At 45.0% G+C, this 22,448-nt stretch overlaps 2 protein-coding genes across 3 annotated transcripts in view; one reads left to right on the forward strand and one right to left on the reverse strand.

The window, feature by feature from the left end:
• Positions 1 to 22,448, forward strand: part of iqub (IQ motif and ubiquitin domain containing) — a 270,442-nt gene that overhangs the window by 12,798 nt on the left and 235,196 nt on the right. The window lies entirely within an intron of this gene.
• On the reverse strand, positions 1,493 to 18,949 carry LOC311263447 (mixed lineage kinase domain-like protein). Of its 2 annotated transcripts, none has more exons than XM_084363518.1 (11): positions 18,635 to 18,949; positions 15,743 to 16,196; positions 13,677 to 13,748; positions 13,153 to 13,330; positions 12,534 to 12,631; positions 12,302 to 12,440; positions 6,190 to 6,274; positions 5,931 to 6,085; positions 4,862 to 4,911; positions 3,283 to 3,423; positions 1,493 to 2,033 (listed from the first exon to the last, which is right to left on the reverse strand). In XM_084363518.1, exons 2-11 carry the CDS (start codon positions 16,188 to 16,190, stop codon positions 1,984 to 1,986), a joined length of 1,416 nt encoding a protein of 471 aa, XP_084219644.1. In that variant the 5' UTR covers positions 16,191 to 16,196; positions 18,635 to 18,949; the 3' UTR covers positions 1,493 to 1,983. The 2 variants fall into 2 exon arrangements, with proteins under 2 accessions (XP_084219644.1, XP_084219645.1); XM_084363519.1 differs by lacking the exon at positions 18,635 to 18,949 and adding an exon at positions 16,962 to 16,993.

A 22,448-nucleotide genomic window follows, 5' to 3' on the forward strand; every position in this document is an offset into this window, starting at 1 on the left:
TTTGTGAGTGAGGAGGAGTATTTTGAATTGAAAGTGGAGTTTCTGGAGGACGGGGGTGATGTGGTCACGGGTGCGGGGGTGGGTGAGCAGGCGAGCAGCAGAGTTCTGGACGAGCTTGTTTAGGAGCTTGGATGGTGTGCCGTAGAGGATGCTGTTGCAGCAGTCAAGTCTGGAGGTGATGAAGGCGTGGATCAGGGTTTCTGCAGCAGAGAAGGAGAGTGATGGGCGGAGACGGGCTGTGTTTTTGAGGTGGAAGAAGGCAGTTTTGGTGAAACTGCCTTCTTTATGTGCTTTTGAAAGGAGAGGTTGTTGTCAAAGATGACTCCGAGGTTGCGACTGTGTGGGGAGGGAGAGAGGGTGGAGTTGTCCAGGGTGAAGCAGTTTTGATGAGGGACTTGGGGCCGATGGTGATCATGTCCGATCTGTCGCAGTTTAGTTGGAGGAAGTTTGTTTGCATCCGGGATTTGATTTCAGTGAGGCAGTTGGTGAGTGTGGAGTGGGTGGCAGTGGTGATGGATTTTGTGGAGATGTAGATTTGGACGTCGTCAGCGTAGCAGTGGAAACGGAGACCATGACGGCGTATGATGTTGCCAAGGGGGAGCATGCATAGGATGATCATAAAAGATGCTGAGCATAAAAAAACCACACTACAGCAGGGTCAAAAAATGCTGTTAGTAACTTACATATCTGATGTATAAATCTCAGATCAAGTTAAACTGACGGCTCCTGTCTTCTGACTTCAGCCTCCTGATCTCAGGTCTGTATAAAGGCAGAGTAAAACAGCAGGGTGTATTAATATGTGTGTAGGTTTTGTTACTAAGGTTCAGTTTAGTGCAGCTTCGCTCAGCAGAATGAGGAAGCAACGAGAGTCCATGGGAGAGAAGCAAAGCGCCACACTGCCTCCTGCTGGCAACACTGAAATGCTGTATTATAAAGAAGCCTTGTGCTCTTACCAGGAAGCAATAATTCACCATTATGGCTCATATTAGAATATTTCTCTCATAGAAATAACATTACCACAATAAAAACATAAACAAAATTACATAAAATGTGACCATACATTTCGTGTGCGTCACATTAGCCCCCCCTCTCTCTGCCCGTTTCCAGTCACTCTTCAGCTATTCTGTCTGTTAACGCCATGAAAAAGGCCCAACAATTATTTCAAAAACAGAAACTTTGACTTGCATGAGGAAGAAAAAGACTTTCCCTCTGTGGTTTTCCTTTTCTCACGTGTTCTGAAAAAGCACTGTTGTCACGTCATGTTGTTTGAAAGTCTTTTAAACTGTGCCATCTTAACAGGGCGTTAAAAACAGTCCAAATCACAATCCTTCATTTTGCTGATTCACTGAAACAAAATAACAGAACTTTTATTCATGTAACGTGAGATTGTTTGCTGAAGAGAGACAAAAGACTCAGTCCCGCCCCTTCTATCACAGCTTATCATCATCTGCTTAATCATATTAATTCTGACAATATGGCTCTAACAACTGTACAGGTTTGTTTATTGTTTTTATTTGGTATATTGCAGCATTTAAACATCAGCACTCGTGTTGCATCAGACACCACTGTTATTCACAGAGACAGTTTGTTGTCATGGTAAACATAAAGGCTCAGAGGTAAACAGTTTGAAAATGGTATTTTGTTGCAACATTAACTTTTACCACTTGGTGGAGGCCTTTTCTGTGTGATGAGATGTAGTTACAACGGCCTCCAGAGCTGGTGTTTGTAACAAGTTTGCACGTGTGTGACAGACAGTATACAGCTTAGTAACGACCTGCAGTTCTGTGGTTAGTAAGTACTGTAGTATACAGTGTTTTCCTCCAAGTCATCCTAAAATGTCAACCAGCAGTCAGGAGTCCCTGAGCAGATGCTTGAGCTACTTTAAGCGAGCCAGAGGCTTGTTTAACGGTTTCACAAGTGTACTTCTTCTCCTGAGTATGACCAGAGACCCTGAGTACTGAGGATGAAGAGGGATGAAGAGTTTTATTGCTCCTCTAACTTTGCCACCACGCTGCGCAGTTTATCCACCAGCACTGCAGAAGAGAGACAGACAGCCACATTAGCATCATCATTATTCCTTGTTATATATTTTCACACTTTGCCACATCATTGGAAGAATGTTAATGCTTCTTTGATTAATAACTGTTTATGTTTGTGTATTTCTTTTTTATATGTATCTCTTATACTTAACGGGAAATTAAGGAAAAATTCTACACTGAAACACGATCACTCATTTGTGAGGCAGTTTTGCAGATACAGTATCTAAATATAATGATCTAAAAGTAATATATAGGCAACGTTGTATCTGCTCCGTTTCATGTCAGTAATGGTGTTCGTCGAGGTGTTTATTAATCTAAATAATGAAATAGGTGTCATACAGGCTGACTTGTTGGAAACTCTGTCATCAATCGTCTGATGTGTGACGATGAACTGGTTATCTTACTGAAGGCGTACTCACAACACGGCCAAGATCATGATATTATATTAAATGTCATGATACTTAGAAGTAGAGAGGACAGGAAATCAGTTTTTCCTGTGTTCCTCTTATGTCATGTGAAGAAATGAAATACCCTGGTCATTTTCTTACTGATGATCTGAGTGATATATTTATCGACAGAGTTATAGGGCCAGTATGTTGCTTTGCAAGTTTACCATGTGTTCTGTCTTTGTAAAATGTTCTTTATCTTTAATTTTGGTTTGAATATTGTTTATTTCTTATGTCAGAAGTTGAACTTGACCAATGTACTGCACAACATTATACGACTGTATTCAAGTAAATAAAATGCGCATATATAATAAACTAAAATCTTTATTCTGACCAGTCAGAAGCATTTGTCATTGTCATCATTTGTGACCAGTGTGTCTCTGTGAGGACACTATGGTCCGTTGTTGTTGTGCAGGAAACACACTGCTTGTTTTAGGGGGGTCACCAGCACATGTTTGGGTCTGGGACTGTAAAGTCCTGTACATGCTTCTCTGCTTCTTCACTTTAAATACAATATCTCCACACTACCAGATTCCTCTGACCCATCTTTTCAACAATGTCCTCCTTTAGTGTCTTGGGCTGTGTCTTCTTCGGTAACACTGTCGCTCCAGTTAACATTTTCTGTTGTCATCTTCTCTTTTATCTGCTCCCTCTCTTGACGTACTGATGTGCAGACTGCAGTGTGGTGTGGTGCTACTTATCTTTTATCTAGTTTGTCTTGTTTATCTTTGTTTTTTATTTCTCTTTTCATTTCTACGGGACCTCTGTGAGTCTGAAATAAAGTCATTGTAACTCACCTCCAGCAGATGGTCTCTGGAAGCTCTTATAGGCCCGACAGGTGTTGATCAGATCCCCCAGTGGTTTGGGACAGTCGTCAGGCAGCGGCTCCTGATATTTCTCTTTGCACACTTTCTGATAGATATCTTCATTATCACATCCTGGAAGAAAAGTGAGAACACGTTATGAACAGAAATACAGTGGGAACCACTTATAGTGATCATGCACACAGACACAGACCCTGCACTGACGACAGTGCACTCAAAACTTCAGTTAAACTTCACTAGAGTCGATGCTCAGTGCTCAGTACTCAAAGTACAACAGGTCTTTTGCATGTGAGAGCAGAAACAGGAGCAATCAAGCATCTCGTGAGAGTACATCACATACATACAGGCCCTTTCATTGTTTAGCTATAAATATGGGTGCGTTCATAAATTCAGTATTGTGCAGAAATTCACACTTTCAGTTTCAAGACGCTCAAAGCTCTGTGTGAAAGATACTTCTGGTCATGATTAAAATCAAAGTCCAAACCGAAAAATTTAAAGTCAAATAAATAAAGATTTTTAAAAAAGACAGTTAAAAATAATCAGGCACTAAATAAAAGTTGAAATGGAAGAGCTCAAACTGAAAGCCGAAATTTTAAAGATGAAATTGAAACAGTGGAAATAAGAAAAGGGAAACTTCCAGAAACGACCAGAAGGTCGCTGGTTCGAACCCCGGCTCCCCTGGGCGGCACCGAGCCACATGCCTAAGCATCCTTGAGCGAGATGCTGAACCCCAAAAATGCTCCTGATGCGCCTTGCGAGGCAGCATCTGCCATCAGAGGGCCCTGCGATGAGCTGGCGACTCATCCAGGGGTGTACCCTGGCCTTCGCCCCGTGAGAACTGGATTTGGCCCCAGTAGCCCCGCAACCCCCCCAGAAAAGGGGGATAAAGCGACAACACCCCGCGACCCCAATAGGGATCAAAGCGGACAAGAAAATGAGATGAGATGAAAATGAGGATTAGAAAAGCTTAAATGGATTTTTTTTTAATTTGCATTTCAGGTCTGTCATTAATAATAAAAGGTAAAATAATCCGTAGATCTTTGCAATCTTTGTCATTTTAATTGTAATTTTAAGTCGGCCTCACTTTAGTAATGAGTGAAATCTAAAACAGAGCTGAAGGTAACAATTTAATGTTTCACTCCAGTCAGGCTGAATAAAACTAAGCAGGAATGAAAGTGACTCCTTACTCCTTTGACATATTTTAAGTCTGAAGATTAACTTTGTACACCACATTGAGTTTTTTTCACTTTGGCAAAAGAGAGTGAACCGCTCTCATTGGGCCTTCCTGTATAAATAAATGTTGAACAAAGTCATGTACAATGACTTCTTTATTACCGTTTATAAATTATTGTCAAACAGCACTCAAGAGATCTTAAAAAAAACCTGTTAAAACAAACTAGTCGATGGAAAATCAAGTCACTTGGAGCCTGACTTAGGCTTCGTGACTTCATGCCGACAACCAGTGTGAAAGAGGAAACTTTTAACAGCTGCCTGAAGTCTGAACAGAAAGCTCAGAGCTGGATGTTGAACTCTGTGTTGTGCAGATACACACCTTCAAAAGGTCTCTTACAGGTTGCAATTTCCCACAGGACGATTCCGAAGCTGAAAGACAACAATAAACTGTTTATTTTATTCAAGTCCCCCTCCACTAAAACAATGTGTTACTGCATAGGATGATAAATGTGCAGAGTTTGACACTGGTATTGATATTGATATTGATTGCCCTTTACAGTAGCCAATAGCGCTGACTGTGCCTTATTCCCCTCCACGGAGCTGGTGGTGTGTTGACTCTGCCCGGACTAACATCTCTGAGTGAAAATAGGTGGACTGAGAGAAGACGGTGGCCGGTTTGACGACAGGAAATATAGTACGGAGGTGCTTTTCTTGCCGGTTTGGCTCCAAGCCAAGGCAGAGCTGTCAAAACTAAAAAATATTTTTTTCTTTAAAATATGATCCAGTTTCACCGAAACCAGTTAGTGGTCAGCCTGCTTAATCATAACAGCGGTTTCTGTATAGGCAGAGAGGTGTTGCCTTTCACACAGGTGCAGAGATGAGGATCTTGTCGGACGTCTGTGTGTAATTATTATGAACATTTTTTTATATATTTAATTTTCCAGGAAGTTACAAACTAAAATATCATTACAAACACTTTTTGTGTTTGTTGTTGATACGGGCATGTATAGATGAATCACACACTACACACTATGTTGATGAAAAGTCTTGGCGACACATAATGGCTCTTAATAGTTGTAATTAATGATTAATAAATGATTTACTGACATTTTATATAAACCATTAATGAGAAGAGCGTTTGGGTTGCCAGGTTGGTGTTCTTCCAGCAGGACTTTCACTTTGTGTTTTGTCATCAGGAACCCCTCAGATTAACTGTTTGACCGTTTGGAAAACAGCTGCAGAGCATCTGGACCCAAAACGATTGATTAGCGACCTGATAGCATTTACAACTGCTAACCTGATGTGATATCTTAAAAAAATCCCTTTGAGGTTTGCTGCATTTTTATCACTTCCAACCTGATGGCACATTTTAAAAAATGAAACCAAAGACCATTTATGATACTGAACATCATTTTAAACAACAGATGAAGTTGTGGTTTATTTCTGACCTGTACATCTCGCACTCTTTGTTGTAGACGTGGTTGATGCTTTCGAGGGCCTCAGGAGACGAGTAGCACAGAGACCTGATATCTTGGTCCGTCATCGACTTCTTTGTCGACATTTTCAGCGATGTCTCGGTTTTCGCCAGCTCAAGACCTCCCAGCTGATAAAAAAAATAAATCAACGACGTCAAGATTTCATTCCCATTCACCAAATCCTGCCACTCGACAGACCGTGAGCACTCCCAGCATGCACTGCTCTCAGTACCTTGACTGTGTAGCCTTCAGTCACGAGGAACTTGCAGCTGTTGATGCATCCATGCACCTTGGATTTTTCTTCCGTCTGGTGCAGCCTAAGAGACAACAGTGATAATCATGTTGCTTCTGTCATAAACAATCAATCATAGAGATCATTTAAAAGCTGCACTTTAACTCTCAAAGTGCCAAAAAATGCATTTAAATAACTCAACAGCAATGTCTCTTCCCAGAAATCACAACGATGTTGTGAGCAGTTTCATAGAGGAACTATTTTCTTTCTGTATCACCGAGCACGAGAAAGTGTTCCTCTACTCTACTCAGCATTGGAGAACTATTTTCTTTCTGCTGAACTGCTACAACATATCACCGAGCAGAGAGAAGAGGCTCGTGCTGGTGGCAGTGCAAAATGCGAATTTTAATGATGTTAATAGCCTCTGTGCAGTGATGAGGGGAAAACATAGTTCCAACATGAGACTGCTCACAACGAGGCCTGTGGATTATCGTGAGTAACCGGTCATGATTCCTGGAAGGAGACATTGCTGATGTGTTTTTCAAACGCCATCCGGCTTCATTGTATCGGAGAGAAGGCAGACATCTCAACGACCGGTATCTCCAAAACTCTGCAACTCAACCCAAAGCATTCTGGACTTACATCACTACAGGTAAGAAAAATATGCAGTTTTGATTTTAGGGTGAACTGTCCTTTTAAAAAGGGGGCAAACATAAACAGTGCCAGTAAAGGAGGACGTCACACATGAATCACACAACGCAGAAGGTATAGTGCGGCAGCAGCCGTTTAGTGGAAAACAGGAAACAAGAAAAACAACAGGGCACAACCGGAGGTGACGCACGGTTACTATGACAACTACAAACAATACTGGCGTCACCCCTTTTTCTTACAAACAAAAAGCCCCCCTCCCCAAAGCCCAGCAGCACAGCAACAATACCCTAGAACAGCACGTACCAAGGTCACACAACAGACCTGCATGGTGAGATAAAACATCAGTTCAGTTAGAGCAGGCAGGGGCACGGCAATGTCATCAATGCGAGGAGGGAAAGGAGCAGGCGGGGGCTCAGCAATAGCCGGAGGGGTATCAGGGCAGTGTGGGGCAGGGCTGCCCACCTCCTCATCAGACGCAAGGTCCTCCATGAGAGCTCCGGAGGCCAAATCAGGACCCACCACCTTGTAACAGTCACTCAACCTAACCCTGTAGGAGGTACGACGGAGTTGAGTCCCCGTGAACTTCTGGATATTGCACCATGAACCACCCACGCTTCAGACAAGATACCTGTCACGTGCTCTCGACTTGTTCCTATCGCCGTACAGGTACACCAGGTCACCAGGCGGGATGGCGAGAGGCATGGCCACACGACCAGAGGGCACCTTCGACTTCATGCTGTACAGATGGTTGGCGACACGCCCTGAGTGTTGACTCAAGATGAGGTCCTTATCAACCACAGGTAGCTGCATTTCCCGCGAAAGACAATCCACGTGACCTAACAAGACTGTTCAGGTGGGCTGTGGCGACAGAGAGTAACAGGGGAGTAACAGCCCTACAGTTAGGCTCGAGATGCAGAATCTCCCCCTGGATCTCTTGAATGGCTTTCTCCGTCACTGGGTTTTTGTTGACATTCTTGGCATTCCCCACCTCAACAACCAACCTGTGAGCGGCGAGGCCTGTGTCCCCCGCCAAAGCAGCAAAACCAGGGGCAGGGTCAGTCCTGACTACAGCAAAGGGGCTGTCGAGAGGGCACAGACCCACACATAAGCGGGTCAGGGCATCCCTGAGAGTCTCTTTACGTTCGTCGTCAATGAGGCAAGACAGCGTGAACGATGTGACACACTCCTGGACAACCATAATGAGCTGGCGGTCCCGCCTGAACACATCAGCTGCAAACGAGGAGCCGACAACCTCGGGCAGGTCACACGTAGACTGGTCAGCCACAAACACAGGGGCCTTCCACAGCCGCGCACACTGGTGGCAGCCGCCGGAGACACGTTGTACGGCGGCGTCCATATCCAACGCGTAAAAGTAGCGTTGCTCAACCGTCTTCAATTGCGAGGCGGTGGGGTGGTCAAGCTTGATATGGAGGGATGTCAGCAGGCCATCGAGGACGGACCTAGGCACAACGATACAGTCGATAGAGGCCGCAAGGGGGGTGTGCCGACGAACAACCAGGAGACCATCCTTAGCCACCGTGGCGACGTTCAAGTACCGTTTCACATCACGAATGTCAGTCAGCTTCCTCGAAGGACGTGTGCCCTGACGGAGATGAGCCTGGGTCCGTCTGATGTCAGAGCACTCCGCTTGTAGGCCCAGCCATGCCGACCTGTTCGTGAAGGGCAACTTCACGACACGCACAACATCCTCAGCTGTGACCTGGCGCACAACGGAGTTGGAGCTCGAACAGACAAAGGCACACACCTGACAGGTGGGGCTGTCACACTCAGGTGCGTTGCGGATGGCAAAATCAGATGGTAAGATAGCTGCTCCTGCCACATGCTGGATGAGCACTTGGAACCGACTAGCGGTGGACAGGAAGGAAGTGACGCGAGGGCTTGCAGAGAATTCCCCCCTGCACAGTTTCTCAGAAGCTTGTACACATAGCTTGCTGTCTGTCAAAACACAAGCCTTCTGGGATGACTGGGTTATGTAAGGGGCAAAGTGTTTCACCGCCGCAGCTATGGACAAGGCCTCAACCTCACAAGGCAGCCAGGAGCTCTGGTTCTGGCGCAATTTCACGCTGAAGTAGCCCGCGACCCTCACCTTGTCCTTGCAGGTGATATACAGCGTAGCACCTAGGCCCAGTTCCCTGACAGCACCATCAGTTACAATCCATAGCTGGTCGGCAGGCAGTGGAAGTGTGATAGCACGCGCTGAGGATAGCGCTTTCTGCGCAGAGTTGAAGGCGCTATGTAGCTCGTCCGACCACAAAATCGCGTCCTTCGACTCCCGCCCGGCCACCGCGTCGTCCAATGGGGCCAGCACTGTGGCGCAGTTCCTCAGTACGCGAGACAACACTTTGTATGCACCAATGAATGACCGCAAGCCCATCACAGTCTTAGGTGGGGGGCACGCAGCCAGAGCAGAGATGCGGTGAGGGCTGACCCGGATCGTTGCCTGGCGCCAGACCCAGCCCAGGATAGAAGTCTGTACAGGGGCAACAGTGGTCTTGGTTGCGGATAGGTTCAGGTCACAGCGTTGCAGGGCAGAAAGAACCCGCCTCCAGACAGTTAGCAAGTCCTCGAGAGTGTCCGCGCCGCAATACAGGTCATCTGCCACGTTGGCCACATGGCCCTGTTCAAGGAGGTCTCCAAAGACTCTGCATGTCAACTCTTCCAGCGCCATCTCGGACCCTGGCATGCCCATAGCACTTCCTACGTACCCACGGACACCCTTGAAGGGCGTGACGACCCCACAGTACTTCCATGAGTCTCTGGACAAAGGGATCTGATAAAAGGCTTTGGTTAGGTCTGTGGCGATGATGTACTTCCATTGGGCTATGAGGCGCAAGGTGGAGTCAACATCAGGCATCAGGGAGGGTTGGGGTTTACTGTACCGACCGACATCTGCGAATGCTGTGACAAGGCGAAAACCACCACCAGGCTTCTTGATGAGGAATGAAGGATTGACATATTCCACTGTGATATCGACGTCCTCGGGCTTCCTGAAAACACCCATGCCCTCCAACACGTCAAACTGAGCCTGGAGCTCCTGCAGCTGAGCCCTGGAGTACTGTGGGAACCTCCCCTTGCGTTGTGGGGGTAGGACAGGTCCCATGTTCACCCTAGCCTGGAATGGGCCCACAGCGCCATTGTATCCTTTAAAGTGGGGATCGAACACGCTGTCAAACTCTCTGTGTATGGCGCGGAACTTATCCCTGATGTCCGATGGCATGACGTCATCAGGGTCAAGAGTGACAGGGCCAGAGGACAAGGCTGATTTGGTTGTCACGGCCAGCTTGGGGGGGGGGGTCGACCGGCTCAGCAGCGTCACTGAGTGAAGGGACATATGTCGCGCGGACATGGCCAATCTTCTGAACCAGCCGTGGCTCGCCAGTGAGATTTGGGACACGGATCTTCCCTGATACACCCCGAAGGTCGGAGTAGGCCACTGGCGTGTGTCTGACTGGTCACACGAGAAGTCCACGTGAGGTTCAATAGCCAGTTCACAGTCCACATCACACAGTTCAGGCGGCAGCTGGAGCTCGATAAACTCCCCTGGCCACACAGTATATTTATCCGGGGCACGGAGTACGCGTGCGCGTCGCACAGCGTGCCTGTCCATTGGTGTCTGGAGGGTGCCATAGCCATGGGTGTCCTCACCCAAGCATATTTGGTGTTTGGCTGGTCTGATGGAGACGTCATTCTTTTCCATGAAGGGAATTCCAGCCAGGATGTCAGAGTCGAGATTCTCAACGACGAGACCCTCGAAGTAGAGGCTGTGGCTGCCTCTATGGAAGTGGGTCCGTGTCTCTCCCACAACTTTCAAAAGGGATGACCCATCTGCTTGGAACGCAGACTGCGTACTTCCTGTGACGGTAACGCCCAGCCTAGTTGCGCATGAGGCCTTCATCATGTTGCCTGTAGTCCCACTGTCAACGGTGAGACGCACGGGACAGTGCCCATGGAATGCATCCAAGTAGGGGGACTGTTTGATAAGTACACGTTTCACGCCACTAGATGGTGCTGTCTCCTCACTAGTGCAACCAACCACCTCTTCATCAGTCTCAACCTGCTCACCCATCACTTGGCGCATTTTAGCCATGAACATCCTGTCTTGGGGGGGCATTTGCTAAGGAAGTGATTATCAGGCCTGCCAGCACATTTGCACAGGGGACATGACCTCCTCGGACGGGCAGGTAGGGAGCTCAGACACGGCTGCACGCATAGCTCGGGCATCCTCTGAGGCCTGCAACTCATCCAGTAGAGAATCAAGGGCTTGTGAGATTTCTGGCTTAATGGATGCCAACGTGCGGGACCACAGTTCGGTGCCATACCTTTGTTTGACGAGCTTCGGCAGGTCAGATTGTATGAGGCGAAGCCACGTGAGGACAACAAAGTTCTCAAGTGAGGGCGTTAACTCCTCATCCTCAGTCACAGCGTCTCCCATGTGACTGATGCCGGAATCCTTACGCAGTAAGTTGTCATCAGTAAAGGCCATCAGACGTTGATATTAATCCTCTGGTCTCTCATCGGGTTCCCGTTTGATAGCTGCAAAGTCAATGAAGTGGGCCCCAGTGCACTGAAAGCCGTAATGTAGGCGAATAGCTTGCCATATGCTGTCAATGGACGTGGAGTGTCTGACAATGCTGTGACGAGAGATGACAGGACAGTAATTGGCGATTTGTCCCAGCATGAGTTCTAGCATGGCCGCCTTACGTTCTTTAGTGCGACGTTGGGCAGCTGGGACTGGGTCGGCGTCATCTGTAAATCCACGACAAGGGGATGTCTTGGATTTCTTCTCCCATTCTGCACCGTTGAGCAGGAATGGGGCAAACTCACTGTCAAGCGACAGTGTGTACAGCAGGTTCTGGCACCAATTTTCAAAAGAGTTCACAGTTTCAATCTTGGATAAACACCATTGCTTCGGTGCTCTGTGTGAATTAGCCATGCTGCCCACTTAGCCAATGTTAGCTCAACTGCGTCTGGTTGTAGATGTTACTACACTGTGATTCCCCCGACGGGGTAGTTACCGCTATGATGTCGGCAGTTGATAATATCCACGGGTCGAACGTTCGTGAAGCGCTGCCACCACGCCAGTAAAGGAGGACGTCACACATGAATCACACAACGCAGAAGGTATAGTGCGGCAGCAGCCGTTTAGTGGAAAACAGGAAACAGGAAAAACAATGGGGCACAACCGGAGGTGACGCATGGTTACTATGACAACTACAAACAATACTGGCGCAGACTCTCCTGTTGGAAAATGTAATGTAGCTTCATAATATGAATCACAATTTAAATTACATGTACTGTGGCGGAGGGTTTTAATCACATCGTCAACTCCTAACAAAGCATTTGACTTTATTATTCTTACCTGCACAATTAAGCTCCTCCCCCTTCCTCTCTCTGTGTTTCATCATTTTCAGACATGTAAATAATAATTGGCGTGACTCACCTGTAGAGTCCTTTTGCTGCGTCCAGACACATTCGAGCTTTCCTGGTCCAGGACAGCTTCCCGCGCTCAGAGTCCAGGACCTGACGCAGACTTCCCTTCTCACAGTACTCCATGATGATGAGGAACTGAGAGCTGGGTCCTACAGGCAGTCACAAGGCCACATCACGTCACTCTAATTGTAAAGGTGGATTGTTCCTGATACTCTGTGATTCGTGTGCTGCAGTTCACTCACCTTCCCCCTGGACACAGATGCCTAACATTCGCAGGATGTTGGGCGACTCAAACCGCTTCATGGTATTAACCTCCTTTTTAAAAACAGACTCTACCTCCCTGCACACAGACAATGTGTGTAGTTCACAGTAATTATGGGACAATTGCAGGAAGTCACACAGGAATACACAAGGCCAAGTGCAAAATGAAGATTTAGCTCAATATTTAACATACTGAAGTGCCTCCTTAAATTAACCAGAAAGAACATTTTAACATTTACAAGGGGTCAGAATCATTTTTTTTTCAACGTTGTTTCAGGAGAAACAAAGTGACTTAATGTCAAAACGTTAAAGTTTTTTGGGCTCAAGTGTTTGAGACACGAGCGGGAAAGTTCTGCTCGAACAGAAGCTGTTTGTATGACTTGTTCTCCGACTTTGTTGGAAAGCAAAAATAGGACGTCCAGCAGCTTAAATGCGACAGTAAACTACGTCAGAAGTGGTCAACCCCTCATCTTTTGGACATCAGATGCTGCATTGGATTGTTATTTAATGCTGGTGAGTCTGTGGTATTTATGTGACCAAAAGTAAAGCATGCAAAAAAAAAAAAAGTTCCTGTATTTTAATTTGAAATGTGGCACACACCTCGGGCTGGTGTTCACGAGGTCAATGTATCTCTTGATGACCACCTGGAAGCCGCGGTACTCTCCTCTGTAGACCTCTGAGGTGGGTGTTGTCATGAAGGGCTCTTTGGGATATTCGTACTTGAGCTCGTTTGGTTTGATCATCCGGATGTGTTCCTTAGTGATGCTGGGCTTATTCACTGTACAAACACATGGGCACAAGTTACCTTTTAGTTTTTTTGTTGTTGTCATTGTTGTTTTTGTTTTGGCCACTAGGGGGCAGCCGACACGTGTTGGTAACATTTAACACTTTATACTGTATGTCGTAATATTTAAAGCTGATATAAACAGTTGCTTATTTCCACATCCAGCAGTTACATGATCAACTCCTGAGGGACAGATGCTAAATGCTCCACTGTGAGCCTGTTCACACCCGTTTTATCATCCGTTCTCGTTCACACCTGGAATAAATGTGCCGAATAAATGCAGCGATACATTTCCAGTAATATCCGACTATCATATATTGAAGTGTTCTGGTGTACTCACTGATCTTCAAGAAGTTTTGCACGCTGATTTTGGGTTCTTCTCCTGGCTGACTCTCCACGTATTTGACGAGCACTGAGGAACAAACAAACACAGATGAAACAAATGAAACCAAACACTTAATCCTGTCGGTTCCTGTTGGCGCTTACACAACGCAAAGCTCAGTCGTTTTTGCTTACAGTCAGACCAAAATTTGGGAACTGCCAAAGTTCCTCTGACTCACTCCTGTTTGCTTTCCCGCCTCAAGAGTGAAGTGAAGGTTAAGTAAATTATGGGGAAGTTGATGCTATTTCAGAAATGGAGTTTGTGTGAGATTCTTGCATTTGGAGACGTTTGTATTGATTTGTTTTTATTTAACAGAATTTATTTCTTGCAGTAAATCTGTTTGACGATCAAAGAATGACTGAAACCTCAATTATTTGTATTTCTGATAAATGCACAATACAGTTTAATCGTAAATGTAACTTCTGCTACTATGGGAATCTCTATGGGGTATAGTTGCTGATCAGCTGCTCAGATCCAGACCCTCTGGAGGAATAAACACCTGGAGTCTCATCAGATTCTGCTCTGATCCGGAGACGTTTACCGACGGGAGGAGAGCTCAGAGATTACTTTTTAACTTTGGAGATTAAAAAGTGGATTTATCTTCACTCCTGTTTATCAACCTGACTGCAGCAGTGACCCGGAGGTGACCTCCATTGTCGGGTGTTTCTGTAATGTTGACTGCTGACTGGAGCTGGAGGGGAAATGGACTTACTTCATGAACGTAACGTTACAGAGAGGAGAGAGAGAACCAGAACCAGAACCAGAGTCTCTGCTGAGTGCTGAGTTCACTCAGAGCTTCACCTGGATTCAAACACACACACACCTTCTGTGTGTGCTGTTGCTTACTAACGTTAGCTTACATCTAGTGCACAGTGAAGTAATCTGCCTGGGTTAAGCAAATAAACACAAATGATCCAGCCAGGTACGAATGTTTACAGATGATGCAATGTTGTTAAGTTTAGTCCGTTACCTTAAAGTGACAACGATTCTCGCGCCCCTTTGGACAAAAGCGGTACGATCTGTTGATCTTTACTAGCACATGCATTTGTTTTGGAAGCAAGTGACAGAGGCCGCAGGATGGATCATGATGAGGTCATGTATTTGTATGTGATTTTATACGTGATATATGTGATCGGAGCCGAGCACAGGCATTACTAATAACTATATAAAAAATAGCAGTCTTTTCGCTGATGGTCTCGTTTGCTGTTACAGCTCATTCATAATCAGAGGAATCAGAGACTGTTTCATAAACACTTTAAAGTTCCTCGTAGTCACTTCAAGTAAACTTCAGGGTTTCTCTGGTTATGAACATTGTTGGAAAAATTTGGAATAATGTAGGTACACAGCTCAACAACATATATAACAAAGGTCTGGTCATTTTCATGCAGAATTATATTTTTCAGTCTTGCTTTTAATCACCAACGTGCGATGCTGCCAACTGTACCTCACAGTCTGCAGCTTGTTCATGAAGTTTGACTGGAATTGAGGTGATAACAAAACCACTCAAGACCCTAAAACTCCTCTTGTGGGAATGGAAAAGACATCAGAGCTTCTGCTTCTAGTTTGTAAACAGCTTTCATTTCAACATCCACATTATAAATATGACCAGGCAGCTCAGTCGCTGGAATAACAAGTTGTCATTGTACGTTTTTGCAAACAGGGGATACATTAAATCTCTACGTTTCATCGTATCATATCAACATTTCTACAATACGTTTTATACATTTATTATAGGGAGGAGAGCGGTCAGTGGTCAGGTCATACCTGTGAGTGAGATGGCTGCTAAGCAGGAGACCACTGTTCAAGACGACTACAAAACAACTGTTGTCAGGACTTATTCCAGCTGAATTTGGTGACAAAATTGGGTATTTTCATCCAAACCATGATCACCCCCTGATCCTAACCAAGTGGTTTTTGTGCCTAAACCTATTCAGACCATCAGCACGTCGTTGTCAGAACAATACATTGAAAAGACATAATGAAATGATGAAACGTGCAGAATAATAAAGCTTCAAAACACTCACATCTCTTCAGCTCCTTGTCGTCCTCCCTCTCGTCGTCCTCGTCTTCTTGCTTTCTGGTGGTCAGTTCAAACATCTTGAACAGCATGTTCCCCTGCTCCACCTGCAGGGCTCCAGACAGATCCTGGAAGGCGTCGTTGAGACGCTCGTTCACACTGTTGAACTCATCTCCGTAGCTGCTGGATTTAAGGATGCGCTCCATCCACGTGGTCAGAGTAAATTTCCTGATGAACTCCTGTGCTGATGTCAGAGTGATGGACAGTTCCTCGAGAGTTTGTTTTAAGTTGTCAGATGTCTGTGCCTGCCCTCTCTGATCGATGGACCTCACCAGCTTCTCCAGGGCTTTGACTCGCTCAGAAACACGCTGACAGCACTTCCTGTTGGCCTTCACATTGTCCACCAGGGCGTAGATCTTTGAGGTGATGGACAGGATGGGCTCTGCGTAGTCCATGATCAGCTGCAGGGGACAGAGAGGCAAATAAAGCTGAAGTTGTGGTGGAAGAATCCTTCATATCTTCGAGGTGCAATATGTAAGAATTTTAGGAGAAAATATTCAGGCCCATCCCGCTCCAAAGCTCCTGTGCTACCAGTGTAAACACCAACACTGGTCCGTGGGCCCCCAGCCTGAACTGAACTAGCTAACGGTAGCTACAGTTGGCGGCATTTAACGGTGACTCTGGTTATAGACTGGCCCCTGTTATAAATCCAATAGGTGGCCAATTCTTACATATTGCACCTTTAAGTGAACGTTTAAATACTGCTCTGTCACTAGTATATCCATTCATCCATCTTTTAATGTCGCACTAACAGTTTGTACAGTAATGTTTACACATATACACCGATCAGCCACCACATTAAAACCACTGACAGGGGACGTGAATGACATCGATCATCTCACTACAATGCAATGTTTTGTAGGGAAATCGTGGGTCCTGGCATTCATGTGGATGCCACTGGACACACACCACCCATCTTAAGAGCTTTGTGGAAGTTCACCCCTTCATGGTGATGGCACCCACCGATGGTAGTGGTCCCCCCAGCAGGACAATGAGCCCTGACACGCCACAAAAACTGCTCAGGAATGGCTTGAATAACACAACATAGAGCCCGAGGCCTCCACATTCCCCAGATCTCAACCTGATCGAGCATCTGTGGGACGTGCAAGAACAAGTCTGACCCGTGGAGGCCCCACCTCGAAACAAACAGGACCCAAAGGACCCACCACAAACGTCCCGGTGCCAGACACCCAGAGGTCTTATCAACATGCCTTGACAGGTCAGAGCTGGTTTGGCTGCACAAGGGGAACCTGTACAGTGTTAAGCAGGTGGTTTTAATGTTGTAGCTGATTGGTTTATGGTCTGATGTCTCTCTCGTGCTTAAGTTTTTCTTCAGTCTGTGGCCCAACAGGTGAACTATGTCAAACTAACATGATGGGCAAGTGTTTTAAATATATGAAAGCATCCAAACATATAGTTTAGATGAGATGATACTTTGAAATAACATCATGAAAAAAGAAATTAAGTTGTAAGTTAGCTACATGACACAGCAGAAGTTACTGTAAATAAACATTGTGATTGTAACCTGCCTCTGGACTCGTGCCACTACCAACATAAAATGTAGAAAGAACAGGAAGGATTTATTCAGACAATGTGGTTCTTCTAGGAAGAATTTCCCGGTGACTTCTGACAGATTTAAAAATGAAAAGAAATGTAAATAACTGTTGTCGGGACAGGACAGGACAGCTCCACCGTTATTATCAGCAGCTGGCTCTATTGAACGGTGACGTTGAGCTCATGTGCTGTGAAGTTATCCTCAGAGAAGATTTCCCACGGGAACGTCTCCTCAGACCCAGTCAGGAGGCCTGTAGTGCTGAGCTGATTCACAGTCCATCACTCACATCCAAACAGACCTTCTGACTGTTCTTTAATTAAGTTATATCTCCTCCCTCCGTGCTGATGAAAGTCAGGTCCTCAAAACATTTCCAGAGCTTCACAGTAAAACACAGTTGCAGCGTTCTCCTAAACAACTGAAGCAGCTGGAGACTTGATTTAAAATGTGAAAAACAACAAAATAAAAACACAATCCACGTCTCCAGAAGATCTCAAATTGATTTGAAAAGATGTTTTTAGCCCCTTTTTGAAGCTGAACTCTTCACTGTAGCTCTGAAGCTTTAAGGATTAGCACACACTGTGGCTGAAGTGGGTGCACGAGCTCAGCTGCACGTCGAGGGTGTAAATAACATTTAATAAATCAATTTGTGATCTCAGAGCTTCTGCAGACTTGGATTACACTGGATGAGCTGTGTGGAGTCATGTTATCCTCTTCCTTTAGTTGTTTTTCTGTTTTAAATCAAGTCTTTACTTCAGTTGTTTAGCAGAACGCTGTTTTACTGTGAAGCTCCAGAAATGTTTCGTGGACTACGACACTTCAGCTGACTTCATCAGCATGGAGGGAGGAGATGACGACTGAGCTTTAATTTTTGGCTGAACAAACCGACTCCACAACAGGAACTGAAACTTTTCTGATGTGACAGCGTTGATTCAGACAGATTGTTTGTTGGTAACTTATGATTACAAACCAACTTTCATTCATACGAGCAGGTTTAACACTCCACCTTTAACACACAGCTGAGGCAGGAGCCTGAGAGAGGGTAATTACCGCTCTCTGTTGCCCTCCTGTCACCTTTCACCAGGGTTTGACAGATCAAACCTCAGGATGTGTCACTGAGTTAAACATTTCTCTTTGGCAGAACTGCAGACCAGCATTACAGTAAAGCTTGTTGTGAACTCATATGAGTTGTTGTGCTCCCGATCTACAAGCTGAACCTGCAGCAGACTCACAAGCAGAGCAGTTTACTGTGGACATGAAGACAGAAGAAACATAACGATGACTCACCTGTGAGTGGACGTCAATGAAAGCTTCTCGTCTGAACGCAGGGAAATGTTCCTTGTGTGTGTTGAGCAAAAATGAAACTGCCTATATACCCTCAGCTCCTCCTCCCTCTGTGTCAGGAAGACAGGGGAGGGTTGGGACGCAGGTGCGGACCCAGGGGTGTCTCAAAGTTATCCCAGAGGGATAACCACTAAATCGCAGTCGCGATAGGTTGGAAGGGGAGAAAAGAAACAAAACTGTATTGAGCCACTACCAGCTTCCTTAATGAAACAAAGCACTAAAACGAATAACTTAACCACCACTGCCCAGCAGCTGATTCAAAACCAAAATGTCCACGAGACCCAGAAAACCCAAAATGAAAAGCAAGGCTGCCCGGGAGACCTTTGATAAACAAAATGGCTGGAGCTGCAACAAACTCTCCAGTACCCCAAATTATACACTGGGAAACAGGCAATTGATAACAAATACACACACAGCTCAGGGTTGGTGTGATAGAAACACTGACAACCGGAAAAGCCACAGGGAGAACCTCTCACTACCTCTGGTGAGATAATGAGTCAGCACAGAGCACTGAAGACTCAGGGTATATGAAGGCTCCCCACACCTGGGCTTAATCACAGCCAATCAGTGCCACAACCTGATTGCAATGAGCTGATTCACTACTAACAGAGCAAGATTGAGTGCCCTCACAGGACCCCCCCTTTAAGGAACGGCACCCGACGTTCCCCCAGGGCCACCAGGCCGAAGGCGGCAGAAATCCCGGATAAGAGCTGGGTCCAAAATGTCTCTAGCTGGGACCCAGGCCTCCATTTTATGTTTTTAAAGTTTTATTATATTCACGTTATGTTTCTCCTTGTAGGGACTCGGGTGATGTCCGAGAGGATGTATTGTTTATTGCTTTACTGTAATCTCTGTCAGGAGCATTGTGGTTCACTTAACGACTACTACACAACGCAGAGGTTACACACCGGTTACACTATTACTGTTAGCACCCCTGTTGCAAACACAGCGCAGCAGCCTGGCTACTGTCCAAAAACCAACCGTAAGAAACCCAGTTTGATCCAGAAACCCTGATCTCAGGTCTGTGAATAGGCAGAGTAAAACAGCAGGTTGTATTAATATGTGGGTGGTTTTGTTACTAAGGCCGCTGCACGTGCATCTTGCCTCTATATCTTGACAACCACCGCTGTATGATGGACACTGATCCTCTGTGGTTTACTATCTGTTTTTTATTTGACATCGGGACATCAGAGGAAGGAGGATGTGAGTACAAGACAGGATCCATAGGAGACAAAAATACGGTGAATATTATACAATAATATATAGTAACGGCATAGTGACTGGTGATGAAGCGCTCGGAGCGGCTGCACAAAAAAAAGGCGGCGCACTCTGAAAAAAACGACACTGGACGACACTTCTTGCTAGGAAACACATACCAGCAGGGGAACAGACTGCGACACAACACCAGAGCGCATCACTCTCCCTCTCCACCTCCTCTGCCTCGTCCATCAGCGGGCTTCTTCTTTTTCTTTTGCAGTGTAAAGTTTCCAGTTATTCCAGTTGTTCCCCCGTTACCTGAGGACGGTGACCGGGGAAAACGATGCCTCTTCCTGTTTTAGTTGCGCAGGGGCACACGCACTTCTTTTGTCCTCCATTTTTGTGGGTAAAAATCCAACCTGTTGGCAGATTGAACATCAGAGTGAGAGTGAGGTTTATATGGAACAACCTGTTCTTTAATTTATGAAATTATATTAGTAACAATACAAAAACATGAAGCCAAACACAACAACAACTCAGCTTCTCACAGTATATTTTCACAAAACGACTCTCGGTGTCGATCGTTCCTTCAGCTCTCAGTCATTCTTGATTGTTTTTGTTTTCATGACGTCTATCGTCCCTAATGAGCAGCAGCGTGCTGTGTATCATCCAGAGTAATGGGGACACTGTTTGTGGAAAAAGGAGTGCTGTCAATAAAGTTTAACAATTTGAGTCCTGCAGACAAAGTCCCATTCACCTCCATTGTTCTGGGCAGGAGTGTCAGAACGAGCTTTATTAGTTATGTTTGTGTGCACACAGCAGGAGTTTCTCTCAGTCTGTCATCTACTACTAGTATGTGCAAAACAGAGGTTTATATTTCAGTGTTTCACTTGTTTATTCTGTGACATCTCTGAATTTTTATTCTGTGTTTTGTGAATATTTTTGGTCCCAAAAATATAAAATAATATGAATCACTAAAGACCAACACAAAATATACAAGTCGGTTACTCTAAGTTGCAAACAATTTTCCGTAAGTCGGCTTTTCTGACTTTGCCGAAGGGAATTACCCACAATTCATAGCGTTGTACCATTAAACACAGGGTCACCCATGCAGTTATTTTCTTATTTTCCTATTTTACAAATAAACTATAAAACATATTAAACTCGAAAACTTAACTGAAACATCCAAATGTTTGCCAGCAGGACAGCGAGACTGTTGTCAGTTTAATCTGAGACACTGAGCGTCGACTGTCTCACAGCTGTGTCACCAGAGGTCACAGACAGAGACGTGTAGGACAACATGCAGAGCGAAGGTTGATAACTTATCAGCTGACCTGAAGGAGACGACAATAAAACTTGGTTTATTTTTATTTTTCAGAAAACGACTCAGTCACAGACACGCTTCACTGTTCACACATGACTTACACCTGTGAAACTCAAATGTGAGCCGCCTGAAAACTTTTAGATGAATTCTCACACTCAATATTTACTTTCAGTGTCGATTAACATGTTGAGTATTTTCCTTTATGAAATATCGATCAGTGTTTCCTTCTTCCTAAGATGACGTCCTCAAATGTCTTTTTTTGTCCACAACCAGTGAAGTAATGTAACTAAGTACATTTACCAAGTCAATTTTGAGCTACTTGAGTATTTCCACTTTTTGTTACTTTATACCTTCACTCCAACACATTTTGAAGGCAAATGTATTTGATAACGTTAGTAACAAGTGACTGTATCAGTGCCAAAGTAGTGCATTTTTAAATTAATTCATTTAATCAACAATCTGATTTTTATTCAAAAGAAAACTGATTCAGAAAATCAGAAAATATGAATATTGGATACTTTAGAGTAATCCTTGTAAATATATGTATAAGTTACTTTTACTTGTAGTTTTGATACTTAAAGTTGCAGTATGTAAAAACTCACCAAACTGATCAAAACAAATATGTGGCAGCATATAACCAGAGTATCCGCTAGCTGCTGCTAAATGTAGCTTCCGCTAGTTGAACAGCTCAGATAGCCGTGCAGCTAGCGGTTCGATCTGGCAGCTAAGAGCACCAGGGGAGAGTTGATGTTTACACTGCTAACAAAAGGAGCTTTGGACCAGAACGGGCTGGGGCTAGCTGGTTAGCATGCTAACTTCAATAGATATCTCTGCAACACAAAACATAGACGTCATAACTGTTTCACATTTTGTTGATAGTTTTAGTTGAATTTAAACAAACCTTTTTTGAATATGATCACTAAACTTCTTGCATATTGCACCTTTAAGTACATTTGACATCAGACTTTTACTCGAGCTCTATTTGTGACTTTCACTTCTACCAGAAAAACATTTCAGCACCACATCTTTACTTTTACTAAAGTTCTTCCTCTTAGTTTGTTTGGTTGCTTCATAAATGTCCTAAAACTGAAAATGAGTTCATTCGTCTCTGGGTTTTGGTTCGACGCCTGAAATAAGGTCTGTGGTCAACACAAGCTTAAGTGGAAAGTTCAACCCGAAACCAAAAACACATGTATTTCCTCTTACCTGTTGTGCAGTTTATCCATTTGAGTTGCA

Source organism: Pagrus pagrus (assembly GCF_965226575.1).
Source record: "Pagrus pagrus genome assembly, chromosome: 10".
NCBI classification, from domain to species: Eukaryota; Metazoa; Chordata; class Actinopteri; order Spariformes; family Sparidae; genus Pagrus; species Pagrus pagrus.